This window comes from Camelus bactrianus, chromosome 25 (assembly GCF_048773025.1).
Source record: "Camelus bactrianus isolate YW-2024 breed Bactrian camel chromosome 25, ASM4877302v1, whole genome shotgun sequence".
Lineage (NCBI taxonomy): Eukaryota > Metazoa > Chordata > Mammalia > Artiodactyla > Camelidae > Camelus > Camelus bactrianus.
This window is the reverse complement of record NC_133563.1, coordinates 4,299,520-4,314,081: the sequence shown is the minus strand read 5'-3', so window position 1 is coordinate 4,314,081 and position 14,562 is coordinate 4,299,520. Positions and strand designations below refer to the sequence as shown.

General features: G+C 33.4%; 1 protein-coding gene across 2 annotated transcripts in view; it reads left to right on the top strand.

Moving 5' to 3' along the window:
* The window catches only part of VIRMA (vir like m6A methyltransferase associated), a 55,145-nt gene that overhangs the window by 35,865 nt on the left and 4,718 nt on the right, over window positions 1–14,562 (top strand). The window contains exons 17-20 of one of the 2 annotated variants that reach the window (XM_010968382.3): window positions 4,620–4,752; window positions 12,620–12,772; window positions 13,221–13,381; window positions 14,180–14,276. In XM_010968382.3, coding sequence (XP_010966684.1) covers window positions 4,620–4,752; window positions 12,620–12,772; window positions 13,221–13,381; window positions 14,180–14,276 — 544 coding nt within the window. The remainder of the gene's footprint in view (window positions 1–4,619; window positions 4,753–12,619; window positions 12,773–13,220; window positions 13,382–14,179; window positions 14,277–14,562) is intronic. The other variant, XM_010968383.3, reaches the window with a different exon arrangement.

Below are 14,562 nucleotides of genomic sequence, written 5' to 3'. Positions count from 1 at the left end.
GGATTAAGAAACATATATTTGTGTCTTTCATTAATTCTTGTAACATTGGTTGAAAACTAATGTTCCAGGTACTGTGTTTGGTACTGGATCTTACCTTCTCCACCTCCTTATCTTGTCTCTTCTATATTCTCTCAGTTGGTGGCACCTGCTGAACAGCCAAGTTTTCCCCAACTCCCCTGCCCCTCCATCTCCCAGTCTCTCACCAAAGTCTTTAAATTTTACTTCTTTAATGTCCTTTTTCCTACTGCCTGGGTATTTACTTTATATCCTTTAAAACTCACCTTATATACTACACTTCCAAGAAAACCAAAAAGCTTTCCCTGGTTCCTCCATTCCTGATTGGGTTAGGTGTGCTCACAAAGACTCTGCATACCTCTGCCATAGCAGGATATGTGATGTTGTTGACTCTCCTGCATTCATGTTTCTTGTCCTTTTTTAATCCTAAGTCATGTTAATTGATTCCCTTTTTCTCTCTTTAGCTCTGATCTTTCTGCTAAGCTCCAAGTAACTCATGTATCTATTTGATATCTCTTACTTGGCTATCTAATGGGTATCCAAATTGAACTAAAACAAAGCTATTGATACTCTTGCTTCAAACATGTTTCTGTCTTGCTCATCCCAGTTAATATTATTGCCATCCACCCAGGTATCTTTTCCTCACCCCCTGCATTCAATCCATTGATAAGTCCAGTGCAGTATGTCTCCAAAATACATTCTGAATCTGATCACCTTTCTCTACCGCCATAGTTACCACCCCTGTTCAGTCCACTATCATTTCTTACCCATTGCAATAGCCTCCAGTCTTCTTACTTCTCACTATTATCCTAAAATACATTTTCTTAGGACTCAGACTGATCTTTTTTTTTTTTTTTAATTGAAGTATAGTCAGTTTACAGTGTTGGGTCATTTTCTGGTGTACAGCATAATGTCCCAGTCATACATATACATACATATATTCGTTTCCATGTACTTTTTCATTATAGGTTACTACAGGATACTGAATATAGTTCCCTGTGCTTTGCAGAAGAAATTTGCTGTTAATCTCAGCCTGATCTTTTTTAAACTTAGAACAAGATACATGTCATTGTTTTGCTTAAATCCTTCTGATGGCTTCCTGTTACACTGCAAATAAAATTCAGACTCTCTGTAATGATCTTTAAGGCTCTGTACAGCCTGACACTCACTCATCTCTTTGATTTATAGCTCTTTTATCCTAAATTTTGCTCCTTGTCAAGCCCATTCCTACCACCAGACTCTTTTTTTCCTAAAATGCTTTTTCCCTAGTTCTTGACTTACTTCTTCACTTCACTCAGGTATCTGTATAAATATATTTCCTGTCTAAATACCTGTCTGAAATAGCCTATCCTTTGTGTCTCCATTCCTTATTCCCTTTTATATTTTTCACTGTCTTTATACTGTTTGGCATTACGTTATATAGGCCCATCGCTTATTTGGTTGTCTATCTCACTAGAATTTTAGCTACTCAAGGACTTAAATGTATTTTCTTGGCGCGCTCCCCCAGCACCTAGAAACTTGGCTCACAGTAGGTACTATGAAGGAATACTAGAGTCATTTTAGTCCACGGATGTTTGTTGAATGCCCTCTTCTCTGGGACAGACACTTTCCTAGGTGCTGGGGATTTAATTAAAATAAATAAATAAATAAACCCTGCCTTCTTGATGCTTTCATTTTACTAGAGATACACAGATAATAAACATGTAAATAAAAATACATTATATGTTACAGGAAAACAAAGTAGGGCAGAGGGACAATGATGCCAAAGTGAGGGTGAGAGTTGACCAGGGAAGTCCTCACCAAAGGGTGACCCCTGGAACAGAGACCTGAGGGCGGTGAGTGAAACATGTTAATATAGTTGGAGAGAGCAGTTGCTAGTGGCATGCTTGACTTTTCTGAGAAGCAGCTTTGAGGCCATGGTGGCTGCTCTTGAAGTGAGTAAGCAAGGAGAAAAATGATAAGGTATAGGGTCAGAGAAGTGATGGGTGAGTGAGGGAAGGGCAGATCATCAAGGGTGTTTAGGGTTACTTACAGGGGCCATTGTGAGGTTTTGAGCAGAGGTGTAGCATGATCTGGCTTTTATCTGACCTTTTAAAAAATAAACAGATCATTATATACTTTGCATATAGTCCTCACAACAATCCTGAAGCAGGTCCCACTCAAAAGAATTTTTTTTTGTTTTGGAGATATTTTTGTAATTCTCCTAAAAGTCTAAAATTAATACTACAGAGTTCAGATATACCTTTCATCCAGGTTACCCTTATGTTAATGTCTTATATAATCACTGAATTCAAAACCAGCCATTCAGAACTAAGAAACTAACCTGGGCACAATACTATTAACCAAAATACAGAACGTATTTAGATTTTACCCGTTTTTCTAGTAATGCTCTTTTTCTATTTCAGGATCCAAGACAGGATCTTACACTGCTTTTAGTTGTAATGTATCCTTTTTCTCTTGTATCCACGTTCTTTATGACCTTGAAATTTTTGTAGGGTACTCAATTTAGATTTGATATGTTCTCATAATTAGATTGAGATTTTGCTTTACTGAGAAGGATGCTACAGAGGCTTTGTACCTTTGTGAGTACATCATGTTAGGAAATACATCATGTATTACTGTTGATACTAACCTTGATCGCTTGACTGAGATGTTGTCTGCCGAGATTTTTTGTACGGCAGACTTACTAATTTTCCATTTTTAAATACTAAACATTTTGAAGAATATACTTTGAGACTATGTAAATGTCCTATTTCTACTTAAAACTTTCATCTATCAATTTTTGTATCCATCAGTGAATCTTGACATGTGGCAGTTATTACTGAGGTGTTCTGATGGTAATTTCCTGTTTCTCTCATTCCTTTTTCATCTATTAATTATCTTTCTGTAAGGAAGAATTCATCACTTTCATTTATTTACTTATTTGGGTATATTTATCAGTATGGACTCATGGGTATTAATTTTTTTCTTATGTAATAACCTAACACTATTATTATTTATTTTGTTTCTCAACTTCTGTCACTGATTTTGGTCCCTCTCATTGGATAGAGCTAGGAAATATATATGTGTCCTAACTCATGCATTCATACACATCTGCATTTATTTTTTGCATCTCTTTGTTTGTGTGTATTTTAAAAAATGAGTTCATACAGATACTTTGACTCTAATCTAAAATCAGAAGATTGATGCTGGCTTTCCCCCTTTCTTTGTAACCTTACCCGTGTTTTGTGTTGTACAGTTCTGTGGATTTTAACAGATGTGTAGAGTCATGTGTCTGTCACCACATTTCCATACAAAGTCATTTCCATCACCCCAGCATTCTAGTGTGCTACCCCTTTATAGACAACTTCTGTGTAAGCTGACTGGCAAAATGCCAGATTTTGGTATTGCTATTTTTTTTTTTAATTGTAGACATTCTAAAAGGTGTATAGTGGACCTCAGTTTTTGGTAGAACATCAAAGTAAGTCTCATTTTCTTAAGGTTATATGTAGAGGCTACTAATTGGTATAGTCCCAATTTTGAATCCATGTTTTTTCCATTAATTGTATTCTCTTTGTATTTAATCTCATTTGTTGTGCCTTGTCCATTTCATTATTTTATAAAGTTCTCAAAAGCAGTAGTCTTATCTTCCTCTCTTTTGTATTGTTTTACCCAAGTCTTGTATGATGGCATCTCAGAATCTAGCCGCATTTTAAAAATGCAGACACCACATGTTTAGTGTTAATATCATACTTACTTTCATTTTGACTAATTATGTTACAGCTTAACAGACATAATTGAATTAGAATTCTCTGCCCTTGAAATTCTCTTTTGATCAACTAAGAACTGTATAAATGCTTAGCATGACTTTCGCAGGACTGTGTATTGTCATGATTTCGGATACATATCATGATTGTTACTTATGCTGAAATTTCTCTGTATCGGGGTTGGCAAATTACGGGCCACAGGACAAATCCAGCCTGCCACCAGTTTGTGTAAAGAAAGTTTCATTGGAGTAGAGCCAGCGTGTATATGTTACCTACAGCTGCTTTCCTGCTGCACCAGCAGCTGAGTAGTTGTGACTGAGACTGCTCTTTTGTATAGAGAGAAACAGACTGAGTTGTGTATAACCAGCAAATCCTGAAATATTTATCATCCGACTCTTTACATAAGAAGTTTGCTGACCCCCACTCTATACATTCGATTTCCTTCTGTCACGTTACAGTGTCATAACAGAATCATTCTTTGTAGTGTTGTGTAAAGTAGACTTTCTAGTCAGGCTTCTGAGACGGCTGTAACCTCATGTTAGAGGGGTTGTAAAAGGTTATAAAATGTGTAAAAATGGGGAACCTGCAAATTTCTTTTGCTAGGTTTTATATCTTTATTATTTGGGGTAAATTTTTTCTTTCAGAGCTTTTGAAGCTTATCTTCTTTAAAAGGATGTATCAACTATAAAAAATGCTTTGTTACATGGTTTGTGTAACAGACATACCAGAGTACTTTTTGCATTTTTTTAAAATGGTAGACTAAATTTTATTCTGTCTGAACTGAGGTAGTTTATTTCTCATACTAGTTTTATACATTCAAATTTTAAGAAATTGCCTCTCTATTTTCTTTATTTACAGTTCTTTAAGGAAAAACAGTAATGCTCTGCATAGTTTACTGAAACGAGTGATCAGCACATTTAGTAAAGACACAGGTGAACTTGCATCTTCATTTTTGGAATTTATGAGACAAATTCTTAACTCTGACACAATGGTAAGCATATGTGTATATATATACACACACATGTTTTTGATATTTCTTAAATTTGCAAACTTTTATGTAAGTTAGAAAAATCACTTGGGTTCAAAAATACCTTGGAATAATGTTTTTTAGAAATTGAAACTTAGAATACTGTTTTTTTCCTATGTCCTCACCCTACTATAAATAAAAGTTTTTAATTTATAAAAAAGATATTTAAGAGTAGAATTTATTGATCTCTAATTTATTAGGCACCATTATTAACTTATAAATATTCTGACTTTGCAGTTTAAAAGAGAGAAAAATCCTACCTATAGTGCCTTTTTTTTTCCTTTTGACATAATTCTTTACATTGAGTTACTTTGCTAGGGTCATTCAGAATCAAGTTTTATCAGTCTCTTAATTAAGCATTTAATTACTGTCATTTAATTGAGCATTTACTGGCTGTGTTTTGGATGTTGTGATTTTAGGGTGAATTTAAAGTTTTTATTATACTAGAGTATTTTGGATTCATCATAGATATGAATTAAAGATGTTTCCCCAATTCTAAAATCTTATTGTTAAAATCTAATTAAAAATTCTCTCATTAGTATTTTCCAAAATCATGATACATATATTGTGGGCACAATTCCAGAAGCCATTAATAGGCCTGCCTTTAAAAAATGTTTCCAAATAAGTGTGGAAATATATCCCCAGATGGAGCTTAACTATGCACATTAGTGTATTCAAAGCTTTAAAAGTACTGAATAAATAGAAACTTGCTTTACTGCAGTCTAATCCAGTTTTGTCCAAATGTATTGCCTGCAAAATTGTGTGTGTGTTTGTGTGTAGCTGTTAACATCCTTTAGGTTGGTATTCTCTCAATAGTGGTTTAAGAAATTCAGGTCATCTTTAAGATTTCTCATTAGAAAGAGTTATAGAGGGCCTGTTTAGTACAGTATTACCAAAATAAATGTATGTGATGATTTCATAAGAAAAAGCTAAACTGACTGTTTAGTGTACTTGTCTTGTGTGTGCAATTCATATTGAGACTGTTTCCTCCATTAAGCCCTTCTTGGCTGCCTGTGGTGTTTGCAGTTATTGTCATACTGATTTTGTTGTAAAATTATTGGGTTTTTAGTGTCATATGTAGTTTATTAAAGTGATTATATTTACTAGTTGCTTTGATTCTGAAAGATTTGCCTACTCAACAGTAGGACTGTAGCTACCATAAAGGAATTTTAGAGTTTTACTTGATGGAGGACTACTTATTAATTTTACCAGATGCTAAGTTACGTGTTTTTAATAAACCAGTTTGACAGATTTTCTTACACATATCATCAGTTAAACTGTTCCTAGTCAAAAACTACTAACCGGTGTTCATTCATGCTGTCCAGGATCTGCTGGGCCCTCGGGACGCTAATTAATGCTTTTATTCATCCCTTATCAGTGCATTTTCTTTTCTTACTTCCTTCATTGGGAAGATCAAGCCCATCCTGTTTTATTTCTAAATGCTTTTTCTCTCCCTGAGATTCTTTCCCTGTTCTTTCTGCTCTATTGTTCCTTCCTTAATCAGAAGAAAATGTACCTCTGCATCACTTCATTTCTATTTATGATGTAGGTCTTATCTCTTCTAATAACCTGCCTGATTTCTTTTCCCTCTTCTGTATTTCCCTCTCCGGTCTCTCCTTGCCCCAGGTTAGTGTACAGAATCTCTGATATCCTAAATCAAATTTATTATCTTTCCCCATAAACTTGATTCCTCTTTTATGTGCCTTGCTTGTATACCATTGATCTTCCTCTGATCTTCAAGTTAGAAATCATAAACAGTGGCTAACTTTCCCCCTTTTGTTCATCATCTTCAGCAGCTGCTAATTCTTAAAAGCTTTATTCAGAAAACCTTTTATACTTCATTTCTTATTTTGTGTTTCACTACTGTTACCTTAGATTTCTCCTTCGTGCTCCTTTTTTCATAACATTTTCTTGATATAATCCATGACCCATAAAATTCACTGACATTTATTAATAAATTAAATTAATGAATAAAACTGACAGTTCAGTGGCTTTTAGTATATTCATAAGATTGTGCAACCATGACCACTAATTTCAGAATATTTTTATAATGCCAAAAAAAATTCTGTGCCCATTAAGAGAAACTCCCCACTCCCTCTTTCTTCTAGCTCCTGGTAGTAACTAATCTGTTTTTCTGTCTCTGTCAATTTCTGCAGAAAAACTGCTGGGATTTTGATAGGGATTATATTGAATCTGTCGTTCACTTTGGGCAGTATTACTGTCTTAATGCTGTTAAGTCTTCATGTTCATGGACGTGGTATGCTTTCCATTCAGGTTGTCTTTGATTTCTGTCTATGATGTTTTATAATTTTCAATGTACAAGTCTTGTACCGCTTTTTGTTAATTTTATGCCTTGAAATTGGGAATTTTTTTAATGCTGTTGTAAATGGAATTATTCCTTAGTTTCATTTCTAAATGTTCTTTGCTAGTGTTTAGAAATGCAACTGATTCTTATACATTGATATCGTGTCCTGCAACCTTGCTGAACTTGTTTATTAGTTTTGATAGTGTTTTTAGTGATTTCCTTAGAGTTTTCTAAATACAGGTTAATGTCATCTACAAATAGAAATAGTCTAGCTTCTTCCTTCTGGATATGTTTTCTTTCTTTTTCTTGCCTTTTTGTCCTACCAAGATCCTCCAGTGCATGTTGAATAAAGGTGGCAAGAGTTGACATCTTTGTCTTGTTCTTGATCTTAGGGAGAAGGCTTTCAATCTTTCACTTAAATATGATGTTAGCTATGGTTATTCACAGGTGCCCTTTATCAGGCTGAAGAAATTCTGTTCTGTTCCTAGTTTGTTGAGTGTTTTTTTTTCATGAAAGGGTATTATTAAATGCTTTTTCTGTGTCTGTTGAAATGATCATGTTTTTTTCCCACATTCTGTCTTACATTGATTGCTTGTCATGTGTTGAACTGACCTTGTATTGCTGGAATAAATCCCACTTGTTTGTGGTGTACCATCCTTTTGATACGTTGCTAGATTCAGTTTGCTTTACTTTATTGAAGATTTTTAGGTCTGTATTCATAGGAAATTGGTGTATAGCTTTCTTTTCTTGAGGCATCTTTGGCCTTCATGGAGTGAATTAGGAAGTATTCTCTACTCTTTTATTTTTTTGGAAGTTTGTGAAGGATTGATGTTAATTCTTTAAACATTAGGGAGAATTCACCAATGAAGCCATTTTGTCCTGGGCTTTTCTTTGTGGCAAGTGTTTTTGCATACTAATTAAATAGCTTTGCTTGATACAAATCTATTTGGATTTTCTGTATCTTGAATCAGTTTTAGTAGTTTGTGTCTTTTTAAGAATCTGTTTCTCTTCATTCAGCTACATTACCAACTTGATGGCACAGAATTGTTCATAATTTTTCCTTATAAACTCTTTTCTTGGTTGTTAATGATATCCTCTTTTTCATTCTTGATTTTAATAATTTGAGTGTTCTCTCCTTTTTTTCTCCCCTTTTGTTAGTCTAGCTGTTGTCAGATTTGTTGATCTTTCCAAATAACCAAATTTTGGTTTCTTTGATTTTCTTCTGTTTTTAATTCACTGTTTCATTTATTTCTGCTTTAATCTTTATTATTTCCTTTGTTTTACTTGTTTTCTTACTCTTCTTTTGCTAGTTTTGTAAGTTGGACATTTAGATTATTGATTTGAGATCTTTTTTAATGTAAGTATTTATAGTTATAAATTTCCCCCTGTGTAATGCTTTTGGTATGTCATGTTTTTGGTTTTGTTCATCTCCAAGTGTTTTCTTAATTTTCTTTTTTTGGTACATTGATTTAAGGAAGGAGTTTAACTTCCACATAATTGTGAATTTCTTAAATTTCCTTCTGTAATTGATTTATGTATAATTTTATTCTATTGTGGTCAGAGACCTTACTTTGTATGATTTCAGTCTTTTTAAATTTATTGAGGCTACTTTTACAGCCTAGGGGTATCCTGGGGAAGTTTCCAACTCTTATTGTGAATTGTCTATTTCTCTCTTTACTTCTGTCATTTTTTGCTTCATGCATCTTGGGGCTCTATTGTCAGGTGCATATATTTTCATAATTGTTATATCTTCCTGATGGATTGACCCCTTTGTTGTTATAAAATGTCCTTCTTTGTGTCCAGTAGTAACTTTTATCTAAATATTTATTTTGTGTTATTGGTACAGCCACTCTAGCTTTGTTTTGGTTATTGTTTGTATAGTATATTTTTTTTCTACTCTTTTACTTATAATCTGTATTTTTAAAATCTAAAATGTGTCTCTTATAGACAGCATATAGTTGGATCATGTTTTGTTTTGTTTTGTTTGGTCATTTACGTTCTGCCAATTTCTTCATTTTGATTGGTATTTCAGTCCATTTATGTTTAATTATTGATAGATAGGATTTATGTCTGTTGTATTGCTCTTTACTTCCTATGTATCTTTTTTGTTTCACTTTATCTCCATTGTGTATTTTTTTGCATTAAACAAATGCCGTTTGTTTTAATTTTAATTTCCTTTTTCTTTTACCCTTTTTTTATGTTGTTTTCTTAGTGGTGACCCTGTATACTACGTTTGACACCTTAAATTAGAACAGTCTTGTTCTGATTAATCCCAACATAATTTCAATAATATACAAAAACTGCTGCAGCATAGCTTTGTTCCCTTCCTTTTGTGCCGTTATCATCATACAAATTACATATTTATACATTATGAGTCCATGTTCACAGCTTTATCATTATTGCTTTATTCTGTTGTTTTTTAATTCAGATAGGAGAAGAAAAGTTACAAACAAAAATGTGTTTATATTGCTTTTTACCTAACCTTTACTGACACTTTTTATTTTTTCATGTGGGTTCAAGTTACTGTATAGTGTCCTTTCATGTCAGCCAGGACTCCCTTTAGTATTTTTTGTAGAGTAGGTCTGCTAGTGACAGATTCTCTCACTGTTTTTAAAAAAATTTGAGAAAGTCTTTATTTCTCTCATTTTCGAAAGACAGTTTTGTCAGTTGTAGAATTCTTTGATAGTGTTTTGCTTTTGGCACTTTGTATATGTTTTCCTTCTACATTCTGGCTTCCATGGTTTCTGACAATAAATCAGCTGTTAATCTTTTATTAGTTGAGTCACCTCTTTCTTACTGCTTTCAAGATTCTTTGTTTTTGTCTCTTGACAGTTTGATCATGATGTGTCTAAATGTGGATCTCTGAGTTTATTCTACTTGGAGTTTGTTGTTCTCTCTCTCTCTGGTCAAATTATAATCTGTTTATAGTGCCTGTTTTAATGCATCCCAATTTGTGAATCCCCCCTTTTTTATTGTGAAGCCTTTTGATATTACTTTTCTTTCTGTACACTTCACAGCACGTTATTGGATTTCTTTTTGTAGATCATTTATACGCCTGTTTGCCATTTCTTACTTTGCTATCCGAATGTTAGGTCACTTAGGTCAGAGACCATGTCTTAACTAGCTTTTTCCCAGAGGTCTTGTACAATTTAATAGCTGAAGTGTTTGACATATGATTAAGGAGACTTGAAATGGTATCACAAACAAACTTGATAGAATTTTCATTCTTCTGAAATAACTTTGTAGATTATAGTTTTCTAAATCTTTAAAAAAAATCTTTCTTACTACTCACAGTAATGTACATAAAGAAAACTTCAAACTTTGGGCTAAATTTGAGCCAAGATTTTCTAAAACTCATTTTAGTAACAGATAAGTAGATTAGAATTTAAAATGCTCTTGATTTTGTTCAAAACTTTATGATCATGGAAAAGCAAGATAGTAGGGAGAGATGAAAACTTTACATCATTTCAGATATTTTAATTACTTGGTAGTTTTAAATCTTTCCACAATCTTATTTTTAAGAAAATAGATTTTATTTTTTAGAGCAAAATTGAGTGGAAGGTACAGAAAGTTCCCATATACCGCTTACCCCCCACTCCCCCACACAACCTCCCTTACTATCGACCTATCAACCTCCTACACAACAGTGATACATTTGTTAAAACTGACGAACATACATACACATTATCATTATCCATGTCAAAGACCATAGTTTATATTAGGGTCCACTCTCAGTATTGAACATTCTGTGGGTTTTGGCAGATGTATAATGAATGACATGTAGCCACCATTAGAGTGTCTTACAGAGAGTTTACTGTCCTAAACTCCTCTGTGCTCCTTCTCCTCTAACCCCTGTCAACAGCTGATCTTTTTACTGTCTTCATAGTTTTTCCCTTTTCAGAATGTTATATAATTAGAATCATACAGTATGTGGCAGGTGTTCCATGTCTTTTCATGGCGTGATAGCCCATTTCTTTTTAGTGCTGAATAGTATTCCAGTGTGTAGATGCACTACGTTTTATTTACTTATTCACCTAGTGAAAGGCATCCCAGTTGCTTCTAAGTTTTGGCAATTATGAACAAAGCTGCTGTAAAGATCTTTGTGTAAGTTTTTTTTTGATAGACATAGGTTCTCCTTTCTTTTTTTAATTTATTATTTTGTTCTGGTTTCTGTGACCTTTAAAAATAATAGTCGTTAAGATGCTTTCTGATTCAGCTATATGAAACTCTCCATCTCTAGTAAACGTGGTATGAATAACTAAGTGAGGAATGAAGCCAGATAGATGCCTTGATAATTTGTTACCTGGTTAATATGCTTATTTCTACAAAATATATCCAGTGTGTTAAGTTATACATTTTAAGAACATTTAGGGGACAGTTTAAATATAACTTTTCACAGTCTGTTTCTATTAATGCACTCTAATTATTTTTAACTCATTTACTTTAGTTTTTATTTTCCTAAGTAAAACATGAACACCATCAACCTACCCTTCACCCTCACCTCCAAACAGCAAGTAAAACCCTTGTGGACATGATGGTTTATTGAATTTCTCATTAAGACTGTATGTCCTCTTCCTTAATACAATGTAAATGACTTCCTCGGTCTAGAGTTTTCTGAAAGGAACAAGTGTGCTTCAGGCACAGTATCAGTTTGAGTAGAAATCTGTTAAGAATAATTTTCACTTAGTTTTCACTGAAATGTGTCCAGTTATAGGCCGAATAGTAGGAGCTACAAACAAAATTTCAATTCTTACTGTATATTTAAAATTACTGAATCCTACAGCTGGATTGGTGGGACCAGTATTCATTTTAAGCTATTTAAAACAGGGCTGGGTTGAGGGGAGGGAAATAGCTCATTGGTAGAATGCATACTTAGCATGCACGAGGTCCTGGGTTCAATCCCCAGTACCTCCATTAAAAAAAAATCTATAAACCAAGACTGTGTTCTAAAGATTTGAAACTACTTAAGTGTTCTTTCATATGTGCAAATAAGAATGTATTTATTGTCATTAACAAAGTTTGTTTTGTCTGATGAATTTTCTTATTTTATTATGTGGCATACTTTTTAAAGCAGAAAATGTTAATTTTTCTGTCTGACGGCATGTATTCTTAAATATGACAGTTACTGTTTTTTTTCAGTTGTTTGCCTTATCTCCAGAAAGATAAATTCAGCTTCCATTAGTTCTTTGTTATAGCAGACATTTTATTCACTTGAATATCAATTAGTATATTACGTTTCCTGCCAGTGTCAGTGTATTTGTCATTGGATTTTTTTTTTTTTTGAGAAATCTTGGTGCCAGTAAGTTGAATATATGTGTTCACCTATTTATTTTGTGAGTCTTAACTCAAAGAAAACTTATTTCAGCTTTAAGCTCACTAAATTTTTCTTAAAACTAGCCATTTGTACTGATATAAAACCAAAACATTGAGGGGAAGATTGTGGCAATCTTAAATATCTGAGTAAGTTTGGAAGCATTTTTGCAAATTTCACTGCTCTCAAATTTAACTTGTGTGTGACATTTACAGGGATGTTGTGGAGATGATAGTGGTCTCATGGAAGTAGAGGGAGCTCATCCATCACGGACGATGAGTATTAATGCTGCAGAGCTAAAACAGCTTCTACAAAGCAAAGAAGAAAGTCCAGAAAATTTGTTCCTTGAACTAGAGAAGCTTGTTTTGGTAAAAAAGAAACAATAGAAACAAAATAAAAATGGCTTATTCTCAGGAAATAATTTTCTTCACAGTTTGACTAGTACAAATTTTTTTAGTGACCTTTTTAAAATAGTGAACCCTCAGTTGGGTATTTATACTCAGAATTAATAATTCGGAGTGAAGTCCTCCATACTGATATGAATTTTAAGGAGTACATGAAGGCAGTACTTTTGGAATTGTCTTTTGTTTGAATGCAGGGTGCCATCTGCTACCATTCTTTAGAAATAAAATGACAAGTGTTTTTGGTGTTTATTTTAATATGTTTAATGTTAAGCTGATAATTTCTTGATGGTGCTCTAAATTTCTTAGTGATGAAATAATACCACTTTTTTTTACTAAAGAGTCAGTAGATTATGGGCATAAATGTTCAGGTTTTACCTGCATCCTCTTATTTTATGCTGTTTTTTGTATCTAGGAACATTCAAAAGATGATGATAATCTGGATTCTTTGTTGGATAATGTGGTTGGACTTAAGCAGATGCTGGAGTCATCAGGTGATCCTTTACCTCTTGGTGACCAGGATGTAGAACCAGTACTTTCAGCTCCAGAATCTCTCCAGAATCTGTTTAACAATAGGTAAAACATGCAATGTTATGGTTGAGTAGATATTATGCATATAACGGCTTGGGGTCAAGAGAAGGCCATCAAATTATTTTTCTGTGCAGGTCAGATAGTAAAAATTCTAGTCTTTGTGGACCACATTCAGTCTCTCTTGCATATTCTTCTGTAGCTTTTTGCTTGTTTCTTTTGTTTTTTTAAAAAAGGCTTTAAAAATATGCAAACCATTCTTGCTTGCAGGCTGTACAAAAACAGGTTGGCAGAATGAGGAACCATAGTTTGCTGGTCTCCTCATCTATAGGATATCTCTCTTGATCTTTGGAACACTATCCTTTTAGAGTATAATATGTATTTAATGTGATAGAATTATTTTCTAAATTAAGAAAAATTACACATTGGTACAATGTAATAAACTTGGCTTTTTAGAAGTAAAACTAGGGTTGTTTTATTTTATTGAAAGATCAAATTTGTCACGAGGATTAGTTTCCAGGTTACTGGTTTTCAAGAATACTTAATTTTTTTTTTTTTTGTGGGGAGAGGTAATTAGGTTTATTTATTCTTTAATGGAGGTACTGGGGATTGAACCCAGGACCTCGTGCATGCTAGTCATGCACTTTGCCACTGAGGTATACCCTCTCCTCAAGAATACTTAATTCTTAAATAGTTTCTTGAAGGAATCTTTTTAAGTGCTAATTTTACTAATCCTTCAGAGGATAATATTTTTAATTGTACTGTACCACAGATTTTACTTAGAAGGTAAGCTAAAATATTTGATTTTGGAATTCTGCTTTTTAACAAATACTTTTCTTATTCTAGAACTGCATATGTGCTAGCTGATGTCATGGATGATCAGTTGAAATCTATGTGGTTCACTCCATTTCAGGCTGAAGAGATTGATACAGATCTGGATTTGGTATAAGTAATTTTATTACTAAATACTTAGAAAAATGTTACTTTTTTGTTGTTTCTTAGTGTATTGTTAGTTCAAAAATTGATTATATATTGTATGGCTGTTTAAAGTCTGTCTCAGGACCAGTAGGGCATTATTTTTATGTCAGTCGCCCACTTAATGGTGTCCAGGACTCTCAGTTTTTTTTGCTACTTGTTTTCTCTCTTTCTACATAGTGATCTGTATATTTGAGAATGAGATTCTTCTCATTTTTGCATAAGTACTCTAAAGCACTTTGGTTACCTATATT